This window comes from Nothoprocta perdicaria, unplaced genomic scaffold (genome assembly GCF_003342845.1).
Source record: "Nothoprocta perdicaria isolate Ctin4 unplaced genomic scaffold, notPer1 scaffold_28, whole genome shotgun sequence".
NCBI classification, from domain to species: Eukaryota; Metazoa; Chordata; class Aves; order Tinamiformes; family Tinamidae; genus Nothoprocta; species Nothoprocta perdicaria.
The window spans coordinates 1,495,136-1,521,755 of record NW_020455510.1 but is presented as its reverse complement, the minus strand read 5'-3'; the positions used below and the strand labels follow the sequence as shown (position 1 = coordinate 1,521,755).

At 62.2% G+C, this 26,620-nt stretch overlaps 2 protein-coding genes across 2 annotated transcripts; one reads left to right on the top strand and one right to left on the bottom strand.

The window, feature by feature from the left end:
- The first annotated feature begins 1 nt into the window (after position 1).
- IGHMBP2 (immunoglobulin mu DNA binding protein 2) lies at positions 2-20,597 on the top strand. The gene is made up of 16 exons (XM_026041192.1): positions 2-78; positions 417-586; positions 1,401-1,593; positions 2,246-2,343; positions 8,381-8,544; positions 8,624-8,824; positions 9,995-10,142; positions 11,920-12,094; positions 14,249-14,431; positions 16,923-17,041; positions 17,128-17,222; positions 17,302-17,425; positions 18,631-19,340; positions 19,377-19,527; positions 19,987-20,153; positions 20,340-20,597. The coding sequence occupies exons 1-16, from the start codon at positions 2-4 to the stop codon at positions 20,502-20,504; spliced, it is 2,940 nt and encodes a 979-aa protein (XP_025896977.1). The 3' UTR covers positions 20,505-20,597.
- A 749-nt stretch (positions 20,598-21,346) lies between these two features.
- Positions 21,347-23,550, bottom strand: SYT12 (synaptotagmin 12). The gene is made up of 7 exons (XM_026041093.1): positions 23,514-23,550; positions 22,899-23,121; positions 22,471-22,828; positions 22,176-22,385; positions 21,963-22,083; positions 21,610-21,743; positions 21,347-21,525 (listed from the first exon to the last, which is right to left on the bottom strand). The coding sequence occupies exons 1-7, from the start codon at positions 23,548-23,550 to the stop codon at positions 21,352-21,354; spliced, it is 1,257 nt and encodes a 418-aa protein (XP_025896878.1). The 3' UTR covers positions 21,347-21,351.
- Positions 23,551-26,620: the final 3,070 nt, after the last annotated feature.

Genomic DNA, 26,620 nt, shown 5'->3' with positions numbered 1-26,620 from the left:
GATGGCGGCGGCGGCGGCGGCGCGGCGGCAGCTGGAGCTGCTGCGGGAGGAGCGCGAGGCGGAGCTGGCGCAGAGCAGGTAGCGGGAGCGGGAACGGGAACCGGGAGGAGGGAGCGCCGCCCGCGGGCAGCCCCGCGGCGGGAACCGGCCCCCGGGGCCTTCCCTCACCTCTAGGAGCCCCCGCAGGCCCCGCCGCCGCCCGGGACCGCCGGGAGCCCCGTCCCGCAGAGCGGCAGCCCCCAGCGGAGGCAGCCCCCAGCGGGGGCCTCCCCGCCGCGGGGTCCCCTCCGGCCCCTGTGGGGCCAGGTCCTCGCTGCGGGGAGCCCCGGGGCCCGCGGGCACCTACGGGACCCCCCAGGCCAGGCGCCCCGTTCCCGCCTGCTCTGACCCCCGTGCCGCTCCGCTCCATCCCGCAGGACGTGGCAGGAGGGCGTCTCGCCGCGGGAGCTGCAGCGCCGCGGGCTCTGCCTGCTGGGGCTGCGCGCGGCCGCCCAGAGCACCGGCCTCTACGGACGCCTGCTCGTCACCTTCGAGGGCCGCGCSGGCGCCCCCGGCGCCCCCCTGCCCRCACACRCCCTCGGGCATGGTGAGTGACCCGCGCCCCACGGACGGGCCCCATGGCACTGACCCCCGGCTGGCACCCAGGCCCTTCCCTGCAAGCCTGTGGTGTCACTGCTGCCATTCCCTGGACACCTTTGGTGTCACTGCTACTGTTACCTGGACACCTTTGGTGCCACCACTGCCCTTCCATGGACACCTTTGGTGTCACTGCTGCCATTCCTTGGGTCCCCTTGGTGTCACTAGTGCCCTTCCCTGGACACCTTTGGTGCCAGCAGTCTCCATCCTTGGACACCTTTGGTGTCACTGCTGCTGTTCCCTGCACACCTTTGGTGTCACCRCTGCCATTCCTTGGGTCCCCTTGGTGCCACCTGTGCCCATCCTTGGACACCTTTGGAGTCCCCGCTGCCGTTCCCCGCGTCGCTGTCGCGCTGCCTCTGCCAAGGCCGAGCAGCAGATGCGAAGAGAGAGGAGAACAGTKCCCAGCGGCAGAGGGTGAGCGTGGAGGACAGCAGCCTGGCGCTGCCGCCGTTACGTGGGTCTCGGTGCTCTTGGCACAAACCCAGAGCGGGCGCTCGTGTCTTCACCTGCCCTTGGGAGAGGTAATTGGGGTGTTACTTACCCTTTAGCTTCCAGGTGGAAGTTAAGCTGTTACTAGAAAATAAAGCCGGTGTGGACTGGTGTGTCCGGGACCTCCCCAGATCCATGCAGAAGCGCAGGGGCCCCCGGCTGCGGGAACGCTGCTGGTCTCCATCCCAAAATCTGGCACACGGCGGGAGGCCTGGGCTCGGTGGCTGCCTGGTGTCCCCTCGGTGCTGACGGCCTCCTCGCTGCCCTCGCAGGGGACATCGTGGCCCTGCACGAGGGCTCGGGGCCGGGCGCCGCGCTGGCCACGGGCGTCGTGACGCGCGTCGCCGCCTCGACCGTCACCGTGGCCTTCGAGGAGGCCCGCGAGGGGCTGCCCAGCGTGGGCCACGAGGGCTCCTACCGCCTGCTCAAGCTGGCCAACGACGTCACCTACACCCGGATGAAGAGGTGGGTGCTGCTCGCTGCGGGGGTGCCCGTGCCCCACCGCGCTCCCTGCACTGCTCCTGGCTTCTCCYGCTTCCTGCCCCCTCAGTCCTCCAGCAGCTCCGTGGCCGGGGAAGCACCCGCCTTCTCGCTGTGCCCTTCTGCTGAGGGAGCCCCTCTCCTTCACTGAGCTGGCCCTGCCGGCTCTCTTGTGCTGCAGCGCCCCAAGCAGCATGAACTTACCCAGCTGCTTACTGGCAGTGCTGCCCCTGCTCTCTTCTACCTCCCACCTCAGTCTCACCCCCACCTAGGTATCTCAGTCCCGCTTTTACCAGCTCTGGTTCTCACTGGATTCTGTGCTGTGCCTCTTCGATCCAGAGGGGAGAAGCAGGCAGCTTTTTGCTGAAGTGGCTTTGCACAGGCTGACTGTATCGAACCAGAGCAATAAGAGAAAGCAAAAATGTATGGCCAGTGTAAGGAACACGTGCAAGGCATGAAGGTTGCAGCAAGTGGGTAGGATCACTYTGCTTGGGAATGGAGCCCTCAGCTTCCAAAGAGAGGAATGTGTGTCYGCACTCCTCTGCCATTGCAGTACAGTGCCTTGGCCCAGAGTGTAGTTGGGAATCTGAAGGAATTCATATTGCACCTATAACCTTGTGTTTTTCTTCTTTGACAGGGCTTTGATTGCACTAAGTCAATACCACAGCGGTCCAGCCTCTGGCCTGATTGATGTCCTCTTCTTTTCTTCAGAGCCAAGCACCTTCAGTGAAACAGGCAAGGAGTTTTTTAAATGAGTGTTGGTAGAGAGGTTTTCTGATCTCTTTCTAGAGAGATGTTCTGGACACTCAAGTGAGAGGGGAGATTTGTGAGCAGTCTTACAATCAGTCCGTTTGTCCATCTGTCTTGTTGATTTTTCCTACCCCATGATGCCARATGTGTGGCACGTCTGCTCTGCAAGCCCAGCATGGGCACTGAGACTGCTGCTGCTCTCGGTCGGGCTTAGCTCGCAGGGCCATGAGCTGTGCAGGGGGAGAGCTCCTTTGAAACTGCCCGCAGAAGGCCAGTTCCTGTGCTTCATCTTTGTGCAAAACCTTTTCTCATCCATCCCAAACCAGCCTCGATTTGCTCTGGGAAAGACCTGAGTGCTGCACGCAAGTAGTAAGTGACAGTGCAGCAGGCAGTGTTGAACTGCTGCTCCTCATCCTGCTTTGGGAATAGACAGACAGTGTAAAAACCCTGATCATCACCAGAAGGACAGAAACCTCCCAGCTGCTCAGGGAGCTAGTTTTCTTGGAATACCAGCTTAAGCTAAAGGCCAACATGGAGCTTGCAATATCTGAGAAGGGACAGTTTGTTCCCAAATGTTCCTGAATCAGGACTTAGCTTATGGAGCATTTCTTATTTGGCTTCCTGCCCCACTGCCATCCATAAACTTCTGAGACCAGAAACTGGCAGGGCTGCTTCTGTGACACTGAAAATCCATTAATTCAGCCTTCCTGGCTCTTAAGCCACTGTGCAGTTGCCACAGTGTGAGACAGCATGAGAACTCGTGTTCTTTTCACAGCTTTCTGATTATGCTCTGTCAAGTTGGAGTTGTACAGGCTGCCTTGGCTTTATCACCAGGTACTTAAAAGCTCACAGATTAGTTTTGCCAACAGCTACCTCCAAAATACAGGCAAGTAGAATCCTCTTGTGCTCTGATCTTCCTTGATGGGAGTCTTCAGAAAAGCGACAGGAGAAATTATGCAGCTTATTCACTCAGAGGAACCCTGGGGAAATCAAAGTCTCTGCCTGCTAAAAGCAGAATGTCAGCAGAATATCCAGTGGCTTGGCAATTGCTGATGAATGGTCTCACTGCATCCCTGGAAAGTGGGGAAGTATTTATCTGGGCTGCTTCAGCTGGGGCAAGTGAAGGCAGAGGGCAGGTTGAATTGCTTAAGAGGCTCAACCAGGTTCTCCATCTAAGCCAGGTCTCTCCTGTGGTGCAGGAAACAGCCCTCGTGAGCCYACCTGGGGGGTCTCGCAGTTGGTCCTTCATCCCCTTGCTGGTTTTCCTCCCAGTCACAGCTCCCGGGGCTCTGTTGTGGTTTCTGTTATCTCAGTTACTGCACTTGGTTGTCCGCAGGGGTTTGGTGCTTGCAGCTGTTCCATTTTTTCCCTCCTGTGTAGAATATCCCATCCCTTTTCTTAATACCTTTAGATTAGTTTTTTTGATGTAATACAACAAAGACAAAGAATTAAGGTTAGTGAGCCAGATCTGTGTAATTCCAAGCACTCAGGTTGAGTCAAACCTCTTAGTCTTTTGGCTACTGGGGCTTTGATGTAGTCAGGTTTTTAATGTTAGATAGAAGAGCTAAACTTCAGTGAACCTTGTTTCTTAGCAGCTTCTGCTCTGCCTTTTCCTCCATGGTGGCAGCACTGCCTCTCTGATGAAGAGAAATTCYTTTTCACAGGATTTCCCAGATGTGTCAAACTAAGCAGAGATGAATGTTTCCTCTCCCTAGCGCTGAGGATATTGATTGCTAGAAACATTCGGCCACTTTAGAGAGAGGAATTGCAATATGATAGGCCAGCACATCACTTGGAAACAGCAAAATGTTGTGACAGGGTGAAGGACCTTCCATTTGCCTTCTCRCTGTATGGCTTGTTCCTTATCGACCAGGAGGAGGTTGTGCTAGCCAGGAATTAAATAATAATGAGTTTAACTTTACACAGGTCCTGCAGGGTGTCTTGAGCTGCCACTTGCACTGAGCTGGAGGTGAGGGCACTCAACAGCTTGGCTGAATCACGGTCTCACGATTGAGAAGTTCCTGCATATGTCTATAAACCAGATGCCTATAGGAAGGAGATGTATATTAATGCCTCTCCAGGTTGCCATATAAGCTCCACTTCTGTCAAGTGCCTAGAAAACCTGGAGTAGATGTAACATCTTATGAAGACCACAGACATAAACACATGAAAAAAAACACACCAAACAGAAAGAAAGATCAAGAGAAAGGCTCAGAATGGGTGAACTCTCTGCCTGGAGAGGGAGCCCTTGTCACTGCCTTTTGGGCAGATCATTGGGAAGAGCCAAAGTACCAGGGGATTGAGGAAACAGAAGGGCCGGCTGGGCTTATAGGCAGCAGCCGTGTGACTAGATACGGGAATCTTGGAGGGCGAGAAGTGGCTCGGAACTGGCCAGCAGGCTCCAGCCTTACTGGGCTGGGTGTCACCCACAGGGCCTGCAGGCCTCGTGTCCGCAGGACGGAGCCTGCAGGTACCCGGCCTTGGCGCTCGGTGTGGGTTTGAAGCACAGAGACTCACCAGCAGCCTTGAGAGTCTGGAGCTGCCCCTTCCAGCAGCAGAGCAAGTCCAGGCACCCTCCTCTGCCCCGTTGGTGCCTTCTGCCCTGGGCTGCTTCCCCACATGCAGCCTTTTAGCCAGGAGGGAAGAGCGTCTCCGTCTCCTCTGAAGGGTTATCCATGTGGAGTCTCTTGAGGCCGTACCTAGAGATCAGCCCCCCGGCCTGCTGCACCCTCCTGGCCTGCTGGGGGGTAACCAGCCCAGGGAGGCGTCCGGGAGTTGACTTTTCTCACTGCTGGCTTGCAGCTGCCAAACGCTGCGTGTGCAGGACCCCTGCTAGAGCCTGTCTTGTCCAGGGAGACCCCCCCCCAGCCCCTACCTCATCCCAGGAGGCCCCCCAGCTCCATGCCCAGCTCATTAGCCTGCTAAAGGYAGCTGAAACACGGTCTAAGAGTAGTTTGTGGCTGCTGGCCTCCAAGCAGCGYGTAACATTGGCTTGCTAAAGAAACCACCACTATGCACAGAAGGATGATGGCAACAACAGCAATTTCKTGCCCTTTCACTCAACTCTAGCCAGCTCCCATCATCTGCTGCTGCTGATCTGCACCCAGCTGCTCTCTGCTCCCTGCAGGAGTCAGCACAGGGCCCGCTCCTTCCCGGGCGATAGGCACAGATGTAACTTGTGCTGGAGCAAACCCTGGTGCCAGCAGGTTTGGGAGGGCCCTGGCAAGCAAAGCCGCAGGCCTCAGACCTTGAAGTTAGTTGGCACTGGCCTTCTTGTCCCATGGCATGGGAGAACGGGCCTTCCAAAACCTGAGCTCTGAACTAAACAGGGTTCCTGGTCTGCCAGACTTGGTGGGAAACAAAATACAGAAGCCTCTCCCTAGGAAGAAGCAGTTCTCTCTCCTCTGGTTTAACCTGCGCCCTCAGCCCCTGGGCATTTAGGGCTCCCAGGGAGGCCGTCTCTGCAGGAAGTCTCTTCCCATCTCTGCAGGAAATCCCTTCCTGGCCACAGCTGAGGCCGACCCTGCTCTGCTCGCCCAGCCRTCCGGAACCGTGCCGGGATTTACTGGCCTTGCAGGGAACTCTGCACTGCAGGCCCAGGCTGCCCCATGGTGGGGAGCAGGACCTGGCAGCCCTGGAGCAGCTGGAGCAGCAGCAGGAGGTGCTGGCAGTGCCGCTTCCCAGGGCTGCCTCCCAGAGCCACGGGCAGCGGCGGGAGCGCCGCTCCAGCCAACCCTGCTCTAAGAGGAGAGAAGAAAGCCTGGTCAAAACACAGGCTGTCCCAGCAAAGGCCAACGCAGGGAAGAGCCCTAGGGAAGCAACGGGAATTCACAGCAAAGCTTCCTCTGCTGCTTGCCCCGTGCCCTGGGCTTGTGCTGAGTCACCTGCCTAATCCCAAACACTCCTTTGTCCACCTGCTAAGTGATCRCTGCGGTCATCAAGGGGTCACAAGGACCTTGTCTCGGGTGGGAACACTGGGAARCATCAGGACAACTGGCCCACTCAGTCCCTCATAGCGAGGGCAGGGCCGGTTCCTCCTCGCAGGCTCCGCTGCCTGCCTGGAGTTTGCCTAACGCTGCTGCCTGCGTTAGGTTATTCAGCAGAGGGGTTGGCTGTGGGGGCCTCACTTGCTCTTCGTGCCCGTACGCAGGCGGCGAGGAGCGTGTTCTGGAAGGTACATTGAGGTCTATATTGAGATGCGAGACCTTGGGCTCTGAGGAGCTTGACACTCTCCTCCCAGGATGGCTCATTCCTACCTGTGCTCCGTGCAGAAGCTCCTCTCGTTGCCTTGAGCCTCGGCCTGGGGCACCTCCCGCCACCCGCATTCCTGGTGCTGTGCAGAGAAGGGCCTGGCTTCCTCGCAGGAGCTGGAGCATGTGGCACTGGGGAGCCTGCCCGGAGCACGTCTGCCGGGAAGATCCCTGCGGATCAGGCAGCGCCCAGCAAGGGCAGCCGACCAGYCGTGCGGAGCAGCTGAACCGCATCCCTGCGGCCAGCCCTGCTGGGAGCCCAGCAGCCACATGGAGACCGGGAGCTCGGAGCAGCTCCCGAGGGCGCATCCCAGCAGGACGCATCCCGGCTGCCCCTGGCAGGGCCCATCCCGGCAGGTCACATCCCAGTGTGGTRCATCCCAGCTGCCCACGCCGCGGTGCCTGCCCGGGGGAGATGCCAAGGGAAGCGGGAGGCACGTGTGCCCAGATCCGGCTCTGAGCTCATTCCTCAAGCAGGGAGACATCAATGACRCCCACGGCCCAGCTGCTCCTCAGCGTGGGAAATGCCTGCCCGTTTCAGCTCCTCTTTCTTTTCCTTGGGCCCAGGGGCCCTCACCCTTCTTCTCTCAATCCCCAACACACCATCTACCCTCAGATTATCCCCAAAGAAAGCAAGGAACAGGCTCCCAAGAAGAGACAGCACTGGTYTTGTTTCTCCCCTGCCCAAACATCCCTTTCAACCCCTCCAGATTATTCTTTTCCTCCCAGACATCTCATTTTGTTGCATTGTTCCACAAGTCAGTGCACCARGGGCTACAGGGGAGCTGCACATCAGTCAGCCTCCCTAAACCCAAGGAAGCTTTTTAGAAACCTTAACACAAAGGTAAAGATAGATTAAAATAGGCCCAGAGRTAGGTCTTATGTAAACTTCAGTGGAAATGTTATTTTCAGTAAAACTCAGTTTAATGAGTCATCTCTGCTGTAATTAACTCACCATAATGAACRAGGAGATTAGCAGCAGCATTATGTGGGATGAGAGTATGAGTTCAAATGAGATAAATCTGCAAGTTAAAAAAAAAGCACTAGTGAGAATCCTGATTTTTTCCAGTGAGCCCTACCATCTTGCAGTGACATTTGCATAGTCTTTCTCCTTTTTTTTTTTCCCTCCTTCCTGATTGTTAGAAGAAAAAAAACTAATTTTAGTTTTCATCCTTTGCCATGGTTATTTGTGTCTTCCCCTGCTGTTTCCCTTTCAGTTGCTGCTGAGCGATACCAGACTGTTCTTTTCAGCTCACAGACACCATAGGGCTTTTGCTGCCTTTTCCCCCAGTGCTACTAGGTTTGTTACCCGGAAGAGCAACGACTCGTTTAAAAGATCAGCTGCTTCCCCTGTCTTCATTGAGGGTCTGTTATTAATTATTCCGACTTTACTTCCAAGACCCAAAGGATCTCCCCTCTCTGGGAAGTCCTAACTGTTTGCTACTAGGATGGGTAGATGCCTCTTTAAATGCTGCAAGGTGTCAAAACAGACCAGCTGTGATCCAAACGGGGCACTTGCTCCTTGGGAAGCATGGGCAGGCAGGGAAGAGGGACAAGGAGGGATGGAGGATGGGTAACCTGAGCTCATCCTGAGAGCAGAGGGAGCCCCAAGGCTTTCACCAGTGTGTGCTGCTTGTCACCTGGGCCGTACCTAAGGTGCYTGGAGCTCCTTGCTCCTCCCRGGTGTTGTTCTCGAGCCAGGAACATCCCACTGCTCTGGCTGGATTCGTGCCTCACGGGGAGCAGGGAGCCGAGCGCCGCTGTCTCCGCAGGGCCRCTGGTGCTGCAGGACACGGCGCTGGACGCCTCGCAGAGGGAGGCTGTGTCCTTCGCGCTGGCGCAGCGGGAGCTCGCCATCATCCACGGGCCGCCCGGCACCGGCAAGACCACCACGCTYGTGGAGATCGTCCTGCAGGCCGTCCAGCGAGGCCTCAAGGCAGGTTCCCGGCGCGGGGGCGGCCRCGGCGCCGCGTTGTGCCGGGCCGCGGCGCCGAGCAGCCCRTGTGTCCCCGCAGGTGCTGTGCTGCGCGCCGTCCAACGTGGCCGTGGACAACCTGGCGGAGCGGCTGGCGGGCCGCGGCGCCCGCCTCGTGCGCCTGGGCCACCCCGCGCGCCTCCTGGAGCCGCTGCAGCGGCACGCGCTGGACGCGGTGCTGGCGCGCGGGGACGGCGCCCGCCTCCTCGCCGACATCCGCAGGGACATCGACCAGGCCCTCGTACGTGTCCCCGGATCCGCGTCAGCACCTCTGCGCGCCCCGGAAGGCGCCGGCAGGTCTGGGGTGCCCTAAAGGGGAGGCATTTCCAGAGGTGCCAGGGCCTCCCAGCAGCGCTCGCTCCCTGTGCCCGAGGGCAGGGCTGCCCCTAGTCGCAGCTCTATGGGCTGCCCCACGGGCTGCCGCAGCGCTCAGCCCCCCAGAGCCAGCTTCCTTCAAACGACCCCTGCACCAGGCAGGGGAGAAGCCTTCACATCATTAAGTCACTTCCTAATTAGATGTCTGGCTCTCCCGATGCTCCCTCCCCCTCCCAGCCACCTCAAGGAGAAAGCAGACTACCCCACAAAAACSCATCTTTGATTTCTGCCTTTGCAATCTGATTTTCTTAAACTTAATTTAAGCAGTAGCCTCTTTCACTTGAGATAACAGCCTCTGAGGCTGATTGGATTCCCCCCTTCCCCCTCTGGGGGCAGCATTATTCAGAAGTGGTTCGGAAGCTGCATCCGGCTTGAGACATCCAGCCTCTCACCCGGGGCACAGGAGAGCCTCCTCCTAGACCTGCACACACACTTTGCCCTATCTACCCAAGCATGTATGTTTATATAAATATGTGTACRTGTGTCTGCCCTTCAGGTAGGGCATGGGGAGACCCTATGTACAGACAGCTCAGAGCATCACTGGGAGCTTCCCACRGCACCTGCTCATGGATCCTGCCCCCATGGTCCTAGCCCACCCCTTTGGGGAACAGCCTTGGGCAGGGACATCCAGCTGCTCCCATCCTACAGGCAGGGAGGGCAGGAAAGCAGCCTCCAGCAGGACAAGGCCCCCCTGCCATGGGCACAGCCCCACRGTACCTGGGCAAGAAGGGCAGAGCAGCAGGCAGAGCAGGCAGCAGGTCCAGAGCAGCTCCTACTCCAGAGCAACTCTCAACCATGGCAGACCCAGCCCACAGCCCCTCTTAAATACAACCCTGACCCTAAATGCTGCCTCTGGCCCTTGGGTGGGGACCCAAATGAGGGCAATTGGAGCCTGCTGGTGCCCCATGCTGCTGAGCAGCAGGTGGGATGGGAGCTGCTGACCAGGCCCCTTCCCTCAGACCCATCCCCACRTGCTGCCTTGTCTCCCCCTAGGCCTAGAAACTGCCCATCTTACCTTGGTTCTTCTGTTTAAYAGGCAAAATCCAAGAAGGCCCAGGACAAGGGAGAACGGAGCCACTTTCTCAATGAGATAAAGCTGCTGAGAAAGGAGCTGAAGGAGCGAGAAGAAGCTGCCATGACCGCAGCCCTTACCCACGCCAGCGTCATCCTCGCGACGAACACAGGTCAGGGATCCTTTTCCTCGTGCAGTACCACACGTGTTAGAGCAGCAGGGGCTTTTCCACATGTTACATGTACCTCAGGGCTCCCCGTTGCTCGTCGGGGTACGTGTGTTTGCTTGGTCACATAGGCTACTCAAGTGGAATAAACCACGCGGGATGTAGGGAGCTGTAGGCRTCTGCAAGGGGGAGAGCAGCACGGGTACAACCAAGGGGAAAACACCAATCCTAACCAGTTTGCACACACTGAAGCACTTTGCTCCATCACGTGCACAATGCAGTAGGGCCTGGCTATAATCTTCAGATTTGGTCGTACAGGGATTATTTGCTGAAGGAGAATGGAGTAATTTTAGGTTATGAAAAAGAGCATCACAGGGCATCCACAAGTCACTGACATGGAGGCTTAAATGAGAGAGAAATCCTTTCATCATGTTATTTATTGGGAATTAATCTCTTCTTCCTGTGCCTGGAAAAGAGGAGAGGAGCTGATTTTTCTCTTTCTCCTTTTTTTTTTTTTTTTCCTTAAATAACACCCATATTTTGCATTGGCCAGACAGAATCCCCTCCTGGGGCTCGGGGGCTTGCTAACCATTTTGCAAGCCTATTCAGCTCTACTGCAGCGAGAAAGCAGTGGGCAAACAGATGCATAAAGGGATTCTTGTGTTTCTGCAGTTGTAGCAATCTCGGTATTTGCCTCGAACTGCCTCCTTCGATGGGGCTTATTTATGCAAGCCAAACTGCTCTGTTGCTAGGCTCAGCAGAGGGAGAATTTAATCACAGTAACGCACAGGGACAGCAGTGACCTTTAGTTAATGGGAGTTCAATAAACTGCTGTCTGTGGGGCTGGGAGGGAGCAGACGTCCGCACAGGGCTCACCACGGTGCTGCACTCTCCTCTTAAAAAGGGAAAAACAAGGCAGAAGTGTCTCAGTTGACAAACTGTAACATCTGACCTGTTGCAGAGCTGTACAGGCAGCAGGATTTACAGCCTCAGAGCAGAATGATCCCTAGTCTGAGCTGCTGTCAGAGCCATGCTGCAAGAGCAGGGGACCTTTTGAAAGGGCATTTCTGTAAATGCTGTAGGCACCAGCCCCCCRCCTGCCTTGCTGGCTTCTTGGTCACTCCTGGCCTCCTTTTTTCTTACTAATGGCCCTGCTGTTTTTTGCTGCCTCTCAGATCTGCAGTTCTGATCCATGCCCGGATCAATATCCCCTTGTGGCTGGATCCTAGCAGAACCCCTGGGCAGGCTGAGGAGTTTGGCATGGCAGAGACGGATGGACGGACGGACGGATGGACGGACGGATGGATGGACGGACGGATGGATGGACGGACGGATGGACGGACGGATGGATGGATGGATGGATGGATGGATGTGTGGGATGTGGGAGCGCAGCCCGTGCCCTCGCAGCCAGCCCTGCTCTGTGCTCCGGCCCGCGCAGTCCCTTTGGCTCTGCTGTGCAGCTGGGGGCAGGAGGGAGGTGGGTGCTCGTTTCGCTTGGCTCCCGCACCACGGATTAGTCAGTCACGTTGTTGTGTTTATCGCGTGCGTCGCTGTCATTCTCCAAGCTGCTTGGAAGCCTTCAGGCCCAGATGGGGGGGGAAAAAAAAGGACAAGCATAAATTGGCAAAAACAGTTCTGGCATGTACATATAGGCATGTATATATTTGGCATGCCCTGGAGAAGTGAGCTGGGAAATCCGTGCTGGGAGCCCCTATCCCGCTGCGGCGGCGCGCGTGGGGCCGGGCGCTGCGCGGTGCCCAGCGGCTCCGTGTGCCCCACACAGGCGCCTCRAGCGACGGCCCCCTGAAGGTGCTGCCCGAGGGGCACCTGGACGTGGTGGTGCTGGACGAGTGCGCGCAGGCGCTCGAGGCCAGCTGCTGGATCCCGCTGCTGCGCGCGCCCAAGTGCGTCCTGGCCGGCGACCACAAGCAGCTGCCGCCCACCATCGTCTCGCACAAGTAAGTGCCGGCTTGCGGGCCGCCCTCGCCCTCCAGCTGCTCCTGGAGGCTCCTCGGGCCTCGCGGCGCGTTGTTAACGCGGGTTGTTCAACTCCATCCCCCCGGGCGGCCCCGGAGCCGCGGCTCCGCGGCGGCCGGAGGCTGGGAAGCCTCGGGAAGGGTCCCCRCGTCCTGGCCCCCAGCGCCAGGGGTGCTGCGTGCGGCGCACGGAGGGGCCGCGGTGCTCGTCACCGCAGCCCTTGCAGCGCTTGGCAAGGCCGGCGAGGCCCTGAGAACATCAAAAACCATTTGTGTTCCGAACAAGGAGCTCGTGGCACAGTGCAAACTAGTGGCACAGTGCAAACAAGGGCGCCCGCCAGCACAGGGGGCTGTTGGTGGCTTAGAGGGCTGCTTCTGGAGCGCTGCGCCTGGAATCACTGCCGGGAAGCAGGGCYGCCTTCCTGAACCCTCTGTCCCGCTTCCAAGAGCCTCTTTGGCCGGGTGCCTGTCTGCAGCCTTGCCTGGTGTTTTGGTCGTSGAGGCTCCGTTTCCGAGGGAGGCAGCGGCTCCCGGCACGGGGCTAAGAGGCTTCYCTAACGTTAGGCATCCCGAAGTTGGGAATAAGTCTCTCGCCTACACACAGCAGCCAAATGCTTGCCCAGGGTAGGATGTCCCTCTTCTCCCCCCTCCTTCCTCAGAGGGGCTGAAATCTGCTGAACAGACCACGTTGTTACAGCCCTGGTGTGAGCAGAGCAGCAGTCACTTGCTGGCCCCTCTCCAGGCCTTAAATGTGGTCTCTGTGTCCCTGTGTCCATCAAAAGAGAAGGATTTGCTCCCTCGCTCCCCTGGGCAGAAGGGCTCTTTATCTCTGCTGTTGCCCTTGTCCTTTGAGGAGCTCGGGGGTCTCGTTGTGTGTTTTCAAGGCCAGGAGCCCCTGCCAGCTCCCTGCTCCGTTCCGCATCAATGGGAGGAGAGGAGCCTTTCCGGGATGACTCACGGAGAACACGGAGCCTCCCGCCCACCTGCTCCTCTTCTTCCATTGAGGACAGGAGGCCGCCGTGGGCGGGCTCCTATTCTGGGGCCTGACGTTAGCCGGGCTGAGCGGGGCTGCCGGAGGGACCGCTGGCTGCTCCGGGATGTGCCGGATCCCAGACATGTCGCGGGAAGCCCTTCCCAAGCGGAGCGCCGTTCAGGCTTTCCTGTCATCCTGATTCATCTCCACRGGGATTTCGTCCCCAGGGATTTAGCTTATTTGATGCTGTTGAGAAGTCTGCGGATGACTAACAGGCCCTTTCCCTAGGAGCCAGGGTATCTTCAGCTGCCCCGTTTGGCTGAATTCCCATCTCCCGTGGTTGGGAATTGGATACTTGGCATGGCCAGTCCCGACAGGTTTGCTCACAGTCCCTCGCTGAGCAGCAAGTGCTGCCCCTGGTTCTCCTTGGGAGCTCTGCAGTGGCAGTAGGGAGCTCGGTACCTGCTGTGACGTGGGGCAGGTGCTGGTATCTGCAAGGCCTTATGGAGGCAATATCCAGAGGAAAGGGGGGTCCTTCCCGCTTCCCCTCCGTGTGTGCAACCTCCCAACCCCATCSCAGGTACAGCCGCAGCTTTCCCATGGGAGATCTCCGGTGACTCCCAGTGCCTACAGGGCAGGCCGTGCCCGTCCCGAGGGCACTGATTCCAATGTAGCCCCTGAAACACTCCATCCCGCCCGGCTTTAGGGCAGGGAATTCCCAGGCATCAGGAGCGCGAGTTCATCCCATCCCAKCCCAGCCCTTCCCATCCCGTTGCCCGGAGGCAGCTGCTGCTTCAGAGCTCCGGCCTCCTGTGGGCAGGAGGCGGCTGTGGCGGGAAGCAGTTGCTCTGTGAAGTAACAGGGCATTTATTAACAGGGAAATGCTGCAGGCGGTTYGGTAGCCTGGTTATTCCTCAGCGCGTAGATCCCGGCAGCGGGAGCAGGTCTAGGTGTGGCCCCGGGTTTGGGAGAACCCGCAAGCCCAGGGAGGCAGAAGGGAAGGCGAGAGGCCTCCCGGCTGGCAAGGGCTGAATCCCGCCCTCAATCTGGGGTGGTGCCTGGTCTCCTTGTTGGGGTGATGAAGGTGCGAGGCCCCGGGGAGCCCYGGTGGGGTGGCAGCAAGGGGGGCAGAGCGCGCTCCTGACCCGCTCCGGTGTCCGCAGGGCGGCCGCCGGGGGCCTCTCGCGGAGCCTCATGGAGCGGCTGGTGGAGCGCTGCGGCGCGGCGGCCACGCGCATGCTCACCGTGCAGCACCGCATGCACGAGGACATCATGCGCTGGGCCTCGGACGAGATGTACGGCGGGCGCCTGCGCGCGCACCCCGCCGTGGCACACCACCTGCTCAGGTGAGTGAGCGCCCCGCGCCACCCCGACACCCCACGGCTGCCCCTCGGCCACCCCGACACCCCACGGCTGCCCCCAGCTGCGCCGAGCGCCGCCGCCGCCTTCCCGCCACGGAGCTTCCCGCTCTCCAGGCCCTGCGGGACCCTCCCGCTGCTCCATCACCCTCGGTTTCGTGGAGCAATCCGCAGCCCCTGCTCGGCCCCCGAGTCATGCTCGTCACGGGCATCAGCCGCGCTCCGGCCGCGGGCATCCGGGCGCCCCACGGGACGCTCCCCGTTGCCGCCTCGTTCCTCGCCCGCTCCCGGGCTGCGTCTCAGCCTGCAGCTTGGGAATGTTGGCTGGGGAGAGGCCCCGTGGAGCGGCCCAAAGCCCTTAATGCTGCGGCTCCTCCGAGAGCTGGGGTTAGAGCTTGTTAGAGTTTGTTCCAATGAGCTGGGCTTAGAGCTGCCTCTGTTGTTCTAATGAGCTGGGCTTAGAGCTGGCTCTGTTATTCCAACGAGCTGGGGTTAGAGCTGCCTCTGTTATTCCAAGGAGCTGCTACTTTATTTTTGCGGCAGATGGAGGAGCGAATGTCCCACTTCCTGCCCGCCCCCGGCGCAGCTCCGCACGGCTCCGTGGGCTCGGGGCTCATCCTGCGCGGCGCTTTCCGCGCCTGCCCTCCGTGCGCTCCTGCACCACGCAGGGAGCTGCGCCCTGCAGGGAGCACAGGGAAGAGCTCTTCCGAGCAGGAGCCGCCTGGCTGGTGCCAGGGCAGGGCTTTTCCTCACCTTTGTGACCATCTCCCGCCTGGGAGYGGGTTAAGCCAGATGATTTGCTTAATCTGCTCCCTGAGCAAGAAGTAAATAGGCTCCACTCTCTTTTCTCCTTAGAAAAGCCAACCTAAGCAGAGGTATCGTAGAGGAGGCTGGAAGGGCCCGTTTGCTCATCCCAAAAGGCGGCCGGAGCGTTGCCGATTGCTGCAGTACTTCCCCACAGACCCAGGCTGTGCTGCCTCCTTCCCAAGGGACAGCACCAGGCCTAGCCCCGCGGGAGGAGCAGGAGGAGCAGGATTTCTGTGTCTGCTTCCCGCGCTCAGGGATCTTTCACCAGAGGAGGATCTGGGGCTGCTTCTGGAGAGGGGTTGGTGCTTTGGCAGGAGGCCCACGCTGGGACACGGGGCTGCGGGGGGTCCAGGCTGCCTGTTGTGCTTACGGAGACGCCCCGTGCTGCAGCGCGGCAGCGCCGCATCCCGAGGGCCTCGCTCGGAAGCGGAGCCGCGGAGCGTTGCCGGTTGCACCGGGAGGCTGCTCCCTGCGGGAGCCGGGCCTCGCTCTGGGCGGCCTCTGGCCTAAGTGTCGCTCCCCGCCGGAGGGAGCAGGGACGGGGCCTCCGAGCCCGTGGCCGTTCCGCTCCCAAGGACTCGGCTTCCCCGACCGCCTTCTGCTCCGGCCGGGGCAGTCGGCAGCACGTCGCCGTCTCTTGGCGATTCCTGCAGCATCGAGTGCCATCCTCGTACTTCCAAACTTAACTTCCAAATGAGGCAGGAGCCAGGACTGTCCTGGGTACGCCCGGAGACGCCCCTTGCTAGAGACGAGTCCTGTTCCCAAAAACTCTCTTCATCCACTGTCCGTGGGGAGATGCTCGTCCTTACCGACCACGACGGCTGCGAGCAGCCTGCCCATAGCTGCTGCTTGGCATCTTCCAGCAGCAAAATAACGAGCATTAACAGCAGGGAGGGAAAGCCCAGCTGGAATTAACYGGGATCCTGATCACTAGGTCTGCGCTGTATCGAAGGGGGAAGCTTTGGTCTCCCCAGCATCTCTCGGAGGGTGCAACATTTCCGCAGGGGCAGGGCCCTCTTCCCACATTTCCCTTCCCTCTGGAACAGGCAGCCCCGCGTGCCAGAAACCCCCACACGTCTCCGCGCTTGAGCTCGGGAAGCTGCCAGGAGCGTTTTCCACACTTCAAACCTGACTCATTGCCCCGAGAAAGGCTTGAAAAAGTCATGAGCGGTTTCTGCTGTCGGGTTTAAATCTAATTAACGCGCCCGGCATCCCCTCGCTTTGCACTGCTCCTCTGGCGCTGACATTCCCTACATCCAGGGGAACATTCCCATTCCATACAGAGGAACACAGGGGATCCCGCTCCCCACAGCGGCGTGTGCCCCACACAACCCTGTGGAGCCGGAGCATCCCTTGGATGTGCCGTGCAGGCTGCCTGGCTCCATCCCAGAGGGAGCCCCGGCTCCTTACACGCCGGGATCCTGTCCGCGTGGTTTGTGGCTATGGAGCATCCAGAGGAACGAAGGAGCTCCCTGGGTCGTTTGCAGGCTCCATCACCGCTAGGAGCAGCCTCAGCCAGGGCCAAGTCCTGGGTCTCGCAGGTGCTCCCGCTCCGAGGCCGCTCGGCGGGACGGGACAACGTGGCCGTGCCCTGGGTGGGCAGAGCCGCAGCGTCCCCGCCGTGGGGCYGTGCCCCCCGCCGCGGCCGCCCTGAGCGCCCCTTCCCGCGCAGGGACCTGCCGGGCGTCGCGGCCACGGAGGACACCTCGATCGCCCTGCTGCTCATCGACACCGCCGGCTGCGGCCTCTTCGAGCTGGAGGAGGGAGACGAGCAGTCCAAGGGCAACCCAGGTAGCGGCGCGCGGCGGCGCAGAGGGGCGGCCCGCGGGCCCCGCGCGGGCCGGCCCCACGGCAGCGACGGCCGCTCCGTGCCCTAGGCGAGGTGCAGCTGGCCGGGCTGCACGTGCAGGCGCTGCTGGAGGCCGGCGTGAAGGCGCGGGACGTGGCCGTGGTGGCGCCCTACAACCTGCAGGTGAGCGGCCCCACGGCGGCGGCGCGCGCGGCCGCCCCGCGCCCCCCGCTAAARCTCTGCCCCACGCCTCTGCTTCCAGGTGGACATGCTAAGAGAGCACCTCTGCCACAGGTACCCCGAGCTGGAAGTTAAGTCGGTGGACGGTTTCCAGGGGCGAGAGAAGGAGGCCGTGATCCTGTCCTTCGTGCGCTCCAACAGGAAGGGTAAGGAGCCGGGACRGGCGCCTCGGGACGGTCGCTTGCCGCGATGCTGAAGGCTGCGGGGRGATTGCAGCTCTTGGGGCCTCTGGCACTGGGCTCTGAAAGACTTTACCTGGAGGAACCTTCCTTTTCGGGATATGTATTTTTAATGCTGTTACATTTGCTGTCATGGTCGCAGAGGAAAGCTCCCGTGCTAGGGGACAGGTAAAAAGGAAGCCAACGCTGCTTGATTTGAAGGTTTCTGGTCACTGGGACCTCGTAGCTATTTAAGTCCAGGTCCTAGGTTTGGTAAACGCACKGTTAGCACCACCTCCCCACAAGGAGGGGGAATCTGGGATTCCTTTCATGGGTTTGGAGCCTTTTCCAGGCTCCAGGCTGCTTCCCCAGGGAGCGCAGCAATGGCTCACGAGCCATGCACAGAGAAACGCTTCCTCTGGGAGCGAGATCTGGAGCAGAAAATCGAGGTTTTTCCTGTCGGGAGCTGCAGGGAGAGTCAATAGCAGGAAAAAGCTCCTGCCCTCAAGCCCRAGGGCTCCATTGGTGGCCCCTGCAGGCGGCAGGGAGCGGGGCCGGTGCCGGGGCCCGCGCAGCAGCCGCCCCTCCGGCTCCCTCGGGCACCGGCGTCGCTCTGAGAGGAGACGCTGCCCGAGCGGCAGCGGAGGGGAGTCCTGCCCCCAGCGCGAGGATGCGCCCGGGGAGCCGAGGGGCGTTTAAAGAGAGCCTGAAGCAGGAAAGGCAGCACTGGGAGCGGCGTGGAGGCGGGGAGCAGGGCTCAGGATGGGCCTTCCTCAGGAGCGACTCACTCACCTTCACTGCGCGCCGTGGGGGGCTGTGCCCCCAGGCAGCCCCAGGGTTGGTGCAGGGATCGCTTGTGTAGCAGGAGGCACAGGGCAGCTCCCCGGTGCTGGGCACAGCTGCAGCCCAGCCCTGCTTGTTAGCACCCTCCTAAAGCCTCCAGAGAAACCCCACACATTTTTCCAATCAGCTGCGAGCTTCCCCCTTGACCCTTCTGCCRAGAAACCCCCTGGCCGTGGCACAGGGGCTGGATTTGCCCCTGCTGGCCGGGAGGAATCACAGCGGAGGAGTYGGAGGCAGCGAGCTGGGCACGGCCCGGCCGGAGCAGGGCTGCCCCGGAGCCGGGGGCCGCCCGTGCTGCCACCCGTGGCCTCTGCCGGCCCTCAGCGCCCCTGTTCCCGCCGTGTCCGCAGGCGAGGTCGGCTTCCTGGCCGAGGAGCGGCGCGTGAACGTGGCGGTGACGCGCGCCCGGCGCCACGTGGCCCTGCTCTGCGACTCGCGCACCGTGGGCACCCAGCCCTTCCTGCGGCGCCTCGTGGACCACTTCGGGCGGCACGGCGAGGTGCGCTCCGCCTTCGAGTACCTGCCCGACCTCGTGCCGCACAACTACTCGCACAAGGGCCGCGGAGAGCCCAAGCCCAAGSCCAAGGCCAAGGCGCATCCAGCACGTCCGGCACGGCAGCCCCGCGCGGCACCCAGCAAACCTGCCTCGGCTGAGCCGGAGCCGCGCATGCCAGAGCCGGAGCAGCGTGTGCCGGAGAGCGCGGAGCCGGAGCAGCGCGCGCTGGAGAGCAGCACGGAGCCGGAGAGCGGCGCGGAGGAGCTGCGGGCGACGCTGGCGGCGTTCGCGCGGGGCGCCGCGGCCGAGCTCACCTTCCCCGCCTCGCTCAGCCCGCGCCAGCGCCTGCTCGTGCACCTGGCGGCCGAGGAGCTGGGGCTGCAGCACCAGAGCAGCGGCCAGGGCCGGCACCGCCGCGTCACCGTGCGCAAGGGGCCGCCCCACGGCCCCGCACAGCAGCCACCCCCTCCTGGGTCCCCGGCTGCCAGCCCCACGGAGGAGGCTGCCAGCCCCACAGAGGAGGCTGCTGGCCCCACAGAGGAGACTGCTGGCCCCACTGAGACTGCCAGTCCATTGGAGGAGGCTGCCGGCCCCACRGAGGAGGCGGGAAGCGGCAAGGCCTCTGTCCCAACCGTGGACCTCAAGTCTTTGCACATGGAGCGAGTGCAGCGGGAGAAGGCGAGGGCGGCGCGGGAGCCACGGGCTGGCCCCCCAAGTGGCAGCAGGAGAAAGGACCGGTGCCCAGGCAAGGGTAGGCACCAGGGCAGGGGTGGGCGCCAGGGCAGGGGTGGGCGCCAGGGCAGGGGTGGGTGCCAGCGCAGGGGTGGGTGCTGCCAGGCCGGCCGGGCTGTGCTCGATGCCGGTGCCCATGCGTGGTGCACAGGAGGGCGGCTCTTGAATGCTCCCCATGCCCACAGGAGCAGAGGTTCCCTTGCATCTCCCAGGAAACAAGAGGGGGGAATGAGAYTGGAGGCTCCCAGCTTTAGGAGGAGCATCTGCAGCTGGTCCCGACCCCCCCCACCTCCCTGGGTGCCTCCTGAACATGGGGGGCAGGTGACAGCAGGGCCAGGAGGGTCTCACCACCCAGTTCAGCATCCCACTCCCCTGCCACCCCCTTCTAGCGAGTCAGGGCTCTGGTTAAGGGCTCCTCGGCATCCCCTTGCTTTGCATGGAGAAACCGTGACATTCCTGCTTTCCGTGGCTCCCGCAGGCACGCCGAGCGGCGCCGCGCCGGAGGACGTCGACGCGCTCATCGCGGCYGCCGTCAAGGCCGACGGCACCTGCGGCTTCGCCCGCTGCGCCGCCAGCGTCGCCACCCTGGGCCAGCGCTGCCCCCACTGCGCCCGGCGCTACTGCCTGCGCCACCACGTCCCCGAGGTACGTGTGGGGCTGCGCGATGCTCCCGCTGCCGCTCCGGCCCCAGCGCTGCTTCCGTGGGGCGCGACGCGCCCCACGGAAGCAGCGCTGGGGCCGGAGCGGCAGYGGGAGCAAAGCAGCGGGGCAGGAGCGCGTGGAGCTGCTCCACAGGCCCCTGCGGCTCCATCCCGATCCCCTTCCTGGCAGGTCCACGGCTGCGGGGAGGCGGCCAAGGGCCACGCGCGGCAGCGGCGGCCGGCGGAGAAGCCCCTGGATGCGGCCGCGAGAGCCCAGCTGCAGCGGCGCCTGGACAGAAAGCTCAGCGAGCTGAGCGGCCAGCGAAGGAGCAAGAGGAAGGACAAGGAGAAGTGAGGGCGCCGGCAGCGAAGTTGGGTTATCCCTTCGACTGGAAGGCAGCGGGGAGGCTGGAGAAACCAAAGAGGCTGTTCAGGGAGCGGGATCAGGGGAGCCGGAGTGGGGCTGGTTAAAGCTGCCCCAGGTGCCTCCCCCAGYGCCCCACTGCGACGCAGGGAGGGGAGCAGCTCGCCTGGTCACGCTGTTTTTATTGACAAGGTAGGAGATGCACGAGGGAGCCTGGAGAAGTGCCAATAAAGGAGAACATGGAAACACCCCGAGCAGGGGCTGGCGCCCGGCTGGGGCTCCGCGCTGCCCCCAGGGGAAGGGCTGCGGGCGGCAGCAGGGAAGCAGCTGAAAGCGCCTGGGACTCGCCCTGGAGCTCGTCCATCTCCTCCCCTTAATGCGTGGCCGGAGCCCTGCGGGGCCGGGCAGCGGCCGCGTGTGGGGCGGCGCGGGGGGCCGCGTTTCCTCCGTGCCCCCTGCCCGTGGGGCTGCCTAGGGCCGTCTTGGCAGCGGCGCCAGGGCCAGATGGGGCTGGCGGAGCGGGGCCCGGGCGCTGCAGATGGCCCCGCGCGCRGGCAGTGCCAAGAGCCCTCACCGGCCAAGCCGGGACAGGGGCCGCCCCAGAGCGGGGGCAGGGGCTGTGGGGCAGGGGAGTCGCCTCCCCCCGGCCTTATTACCCCTCCTGCAAGGGGGGGCGCCAGGGCTGCGCCCGGCGCAGGGCAGCCAGACACGCACGGGAGCTGCCTCCATCCTCCGGCGCCGCAGCCGTGGGAAGCGGCCTTGGCCGCCGGGAGCCGCCGCCGCCTCTCGCTCCCGCGGGGCCTGAGCCGCTCCGCAGGCCGGGAGCYGTCCCGGAGCCTTAGTTTCTTCGCACCGTGTGCCACATGGACACRGGCTTCCTCAGCGTGGCCAGCATCTGGTGCCAGTGGGTGATGCCCATGCCGCTGGCCGCGGGGCCGATGAGCACGTGGCCCGTGGCGTCGGCGCGCCCGTCCTCGCCGCTCTCGGCCACCGTCACGCGCAGCGACAGCTCCTGCGAGGCGGAGGCGGCAGGAGTGTCGCGTCACGTCCCATCCCATCCCGTCCCGCCGTGGGGCCGCGCGTGGGGCAGGCTCACCTGCAGCACGATGGCCGGCACCGAGAAGATCATGGCCTCGTTGAACACGGGGTTCGGGTCATCCCGCTTCACCGCCGTCTTCTTCTTGCTGATCTTCCTCCCGTCCTGCAGCAGGTACACCTTGACAAAGGGATCTGCGAGGAGGGGGGCACGGGACAAGTAAGGAAAAACAAAGAATATTCCATGGCAGGACAGGGAGCTTGGGGAAATACCGGGGGAAGAGACGGGCCTGTTCCCTGAGCCCTCACACAATAAACACCCGTGTGATGGATTACGGAGCCCAGGGCACAAATACGGGGCGCTGCAGGGACGCACGAGGCCGCGTGAAGCCCGGCCGCGCGCCAGCCTCTCACCAGCGGTGCCTTTGCCGTTGCTCCACACGAGGTTTTTGGCCTTCACCACCACCACGGTCAGGCGCTCGGCYGTGGGCAGGTAGCTGAGCGAGAGCAGGATCTCGCCCACCGAATCCACCGTCTGCCGAGAGGACAAAGGCGTCAGCGAGGGGCAGGAAAAACATCTGCATGAGGATAAGTGTATAGGCACGCCAAGAGCCTCCTCGCGCGCACCTTGTTGGGGTCCTGCAGGTAGAGCCAGGCGGTGAAGGGCCGCGCGGGCAGGTCGAGGTCGCAGAGCCGCAGCTCGGCGGCGCCCGCGGGCGCGCTGCCCTCGGCGGCGCCGAAGGCGGCGAAGCGCAGGCTGTTCTCCTCGAGCGCCGCGGGCTCCAGCGGCACGCAGAAGCGCTCCCCGAAGTGCGCGGAGCCGCCGCTGCGCTGCGGCTGCCGGGGCGCGGGGACGCAGTGTCGGCCGGGGGCGCTCGGGGGGCTGGACCCATGGCCGCCCCCGCGCGCCCCGGCCGCTCACCCGGGAGGTGCCGACGAGGCGCTCGCTCGGCAGCAGGCTCACGCGCACGAAGCAGGACTCGGGGCGCCCGGCGTCCCTCTCCAGCAGGTCCTTGCCCTGCAGCAGCGCCACGTGCAGGGCGCGCGCCCGCGCCGCGTACTCCACGCTCACCTCCAGCTGGCCCACCGTGAACTCCTGCCCGAAGCTGTTGCCGATGGACGACACGGAGCTCAGCGAGTCGGCCGACACCGACTTCCTGAGCGGCCCGTAGGGCGCCAGCCCCAGCTCCCGGCTCATCAGCTCCAGGCTGCCCAGCTCGTCGACGCTCTCCAGCACGTCGGCTGCGCGCGGGCCGGCCGGGCCACCCGCCTCCGAGGGCCTGCGGGAGCCCTGGCGCCGAGGGCGGAGGAGAGAGGCTGTGGGGCGCGGGCAGGAGCCGCGGGACGCGCTGCGGGCGGCGCGGCGTGGCGCTCACCTGCGGGCGCCGCGGGGCGCGCGCCGCCGCTCCGTACTTGCGCTGCAGGTAGCGGTAGTCGTAGTTGGGGAAGGGCGAGGGCGCGGGGCAGCGCCCGGAGCGCCACAGCTTCCACAGGTTCACGGCMGCGATGCCCAGCAGCGCCAGGGCGCCCGCCACGTACGTGCCCAGCTCCCAGCGCGGGGGCCCGCCGGCCACTGCGGGACACGGCCCAGCTGCCACCGGCCCGGCAGCGCCCGGTGCCGCCGGCCTCTCCGCGGCGGAGCCGGCGGGAAGGGGTCGCGGCGCGGGACACGGAGCGCAGTGCCCCCACTGTCCCCTCCCCGCCGGCCAGAGCGCCGTTCCGCTTCTCTCCGCTGCCCGCTTCCCGGCGCATGGTTAGGGCCGGGGCGGCAGCTTCACGGGGATGCAGCGCAGGGGAGGGAGCTGGGGCCGGGATGCAGCGGCAGCCCGGGCTGGARCGGCCAGTGCTGCATTGCAGCAGCCTCCCGCACAGTGGGATGAAGCAGCGTGAGGGGGGAAGGAAGGAAACCCCTTCCCGCGGGAGCCGAGCGGAGCATCCCGGGCCYGGGGCTGCGGCCGTACTCACCGCTGGAGCGGTGCCCGTCGGCGTGGCCGCCCTCCATGGCCGGCGCTGCCAGGACGGCCGGCAGGCAAAGCGGGTGCACAGGCGCCTTTGGCTCTTTCCTCCTTCCCGAAAAGCCACTTCCCTGTGCCGTAAAGGAGCGGTGGGGAGCGGGGAGAACCCACCAAAACTGAGAAGCATCCGCTGCGCGCGGGCACCGCTCCGAGCCGTGCCGCTTCCCTGCTGCGCTGCACTCTGCCTTCCTTGCRGGCGCCCAAGCGCCGCATCCCTCGGAGCGGGATCTGACCCCGCTCCGCAGGGCAGGGAGCTCCGGCCGGGAGGGAGGCCCCTGCGCGGCAGCGGCTCCGGAGCGCAGGGAGCTCCGCTCCGCGTCGCCTCCCAGGCACCCCGGCCCTCGGTACCTGCGCGGCCGCAGGGCAGTGGCTGCGGCGGCTCCCGCGCTGCCGCAGGCGGCAGAGGCAGCGCCGGGGATGCGGGCGGCTCCGGGAGCTCCCTCCGCTTCCGTGTCTAGCTGGGAAGGGGGAAGCYGGGGGGACCCCGCGCTGGCGCTGCAGCCCTGCGTCCTCCTCTGCCGGGGGCGGCGGGCGGTTCATCACCGGGATCCCYGTCCTCGCCCCGCGTGCCGGGGGCTCCCGTGGGGCCAGGACACCAGTCCCGCGCTCTGGCTCCCGCTTCCCGCTCAGCCCTGTGGGCTCCAGGCTGCGCGGCGCGCGGGGAGCGTCCTTACCGTGGGGCTGGAGCTCCGGCTTCTCAGCACCCGACGCCTTCCCGGCTGCTCGTCCTGCCGCGGGCTGGGGCAGCGGGAAGAGCCCCTCCTCTCCAGCACCGCTGGAGCGCGGGGTCCCGACCGGAGCGCTGGGGTCCCGCAGGCTCCCTCAGGCACCCATTGCTTCCCCCTCCACCAGCCCCGTGCGCCCAGCGGCTCCCGCGGGCCCTGCYGGCCGCTCGAGCGGCGCCGCCGGGGGCGGAAGGTCCCTGGGGGCCGAGGCCCATCCGCRCGGAGCCGTGCGGCTCCACCGAGGCCCTTCCAGCTGCCTCCCTCTCTTGGGGCACCAGCCCCGGCTTCTGGGAACTAAGCGGGTTCCAATAGCTCCAGCCTGCGGAGGAGAGGCCAGGCAGGTGCTTTACCTAAAAATGCCAAGTTTAGCTTAAGGGATTAGAGGCAGGCTTCACTTAAACTGAGCCCAGCAGCACCCTCTGAGGCCAGTCGAAAACCTCTCGGACCCAAATCCTCTCCAAGAGCACCCCAAGACCCTGGCACCCTGGAGACCTCAGGCCTCCCCAGCTCAGCCCCTTCTCCCACGGCATGAAATCCCACAGGAGAAGGGGCTGCACGCGGCTCCGTTCCTTAGCTCCCCGGCTCAGTTAGGGTAGGGATTAGGAGAGGCGGCTCCCCGGGGCTGGTGGCAGCCCGGGCCACCCGCAGCCCCTCGCGGGCCACGAGCAGCCTCGCTCCCAGCAAGGGCTGCGGGGCCGTCTCCGCCCGGAGCCTCCCGCCACAGGAGCCTCCCGCTGCCGCCATGGCTTTGCGGGGAAGAAAGCTGCTCTCCGTGGGATCGGGCTCGGCCCTGTTCCCAACCCCGAGCGGTCCCAGCCTGGCCCTTGCCGGCCCACCCAGCTCCACTAACGCACAGACACCCTCCGACCTTCCTTCTCTCTGGCTCCACRCAGTACCAGATGGTGCCAGCTTGGTTCCGTGCTCAGCTCGGGCCTCGGACAACTGCGGAGACAACTAAGGAACAGCGGCAGGATGAGGCGCGGTGACCAGCAAGCCCTGTAAGGGCCGCAGCGGCCGAGCCCCGTCGTTCTTAGTGGAGCCCCCACGGGCTCACGCTGCATCTCAGAGAGCTGCAGAAGGCTTTGCAGGGGCCCCTGCAGCTCTCAGCAACTTCCCTGAATTACTTTTCCCCTGACAAAGTCAGGTTTTCTGTAGAAAACATTGTCTAGAAGAGCAGTGTTCTGCAGCCTCCTGAAAGTATAGAAGAAGAACCACTTATCGTCTTGGAAAAGTGTGTATATATATATATATATATATATATGTGAACTGTAAATCAAGCAACAAATAAATGATAAAAATAAACAGCAAATAAAATAAAAGCTAGTGAAATATTATTGCTTTCTAAACTGGTATTGATCGCACTTCAGACTGGAACTTTAAAGTCTTAGGATACTCTCTCTTTCCCCATTAAGAKGGGGAAAACCTTAGAGCACCAAGGTCCAGGCTTGCTCACATAACCAAAYTCCCCTTCCATGATGCTATTCCTGCTCATTTCCTAGCGACGTTCTCAACACTTTGACATCATTTGGGTTAGGGCAAAGCAGTTGCTATGCACTTCGAGGCAGTTGATGAGGATCTGAAATTCTCTCCAAGAATGAGATTTTTCTGAGAAAAGACATTTTCTTAGAATACAGTATTGTGTTATTTTATGTTTTCAAGCTACAATAATGTACTCAGACAGCTTCCMTGTTATTTTGCTTTGCCCACTCTTTATGTCCTACAGTGCCAGAGACTGATACATTTCACCAAGATAAATGAAATCCCTCCTCTTTCTTAGCCTCAGATCCTGGATGATATTTAAGTAGCCTTTTATTTTCTGACCTTGATCTGTTTCTCTCTATTAGCTCCACCACTGCCTACTTTAGCTTCTTCTTGACCACACTGGCCAGGACTGATGCTGCAGCCCTGACACCTTGGGGATGTGACTCACGTCATACTAAGGAACTGCTTTTGTGTCTGTGCACCTGGAAATGCTGCCCTTTTCTAACGTACACTTTCTGACCACCAGCTTATCCCTTTTCACAAGCTAACTTGGCAACTCATAACTTATAACTCATAACATAAGCAAAAGTCAGACCTGCTGATGCTGTTCTCCTTACCTTGCTTTCTATTTTATGGGTTATCTATCCCTTCAGTGTATTTTAAACAGTCTGTAAAATTTACTGACAAGCATAAAAGTTGTATTTTGTCACATGTAACCGCCTTCACGCACAAACACAAAGATGATCTTAGAGACTCTCACAACATAAGGTAAGCAATAAAATTACATTGCTGTTTTAATACTAGATTAAAAAAAATGTTTCCTTTGTTTAAACAATTTGCAAAACAAAGC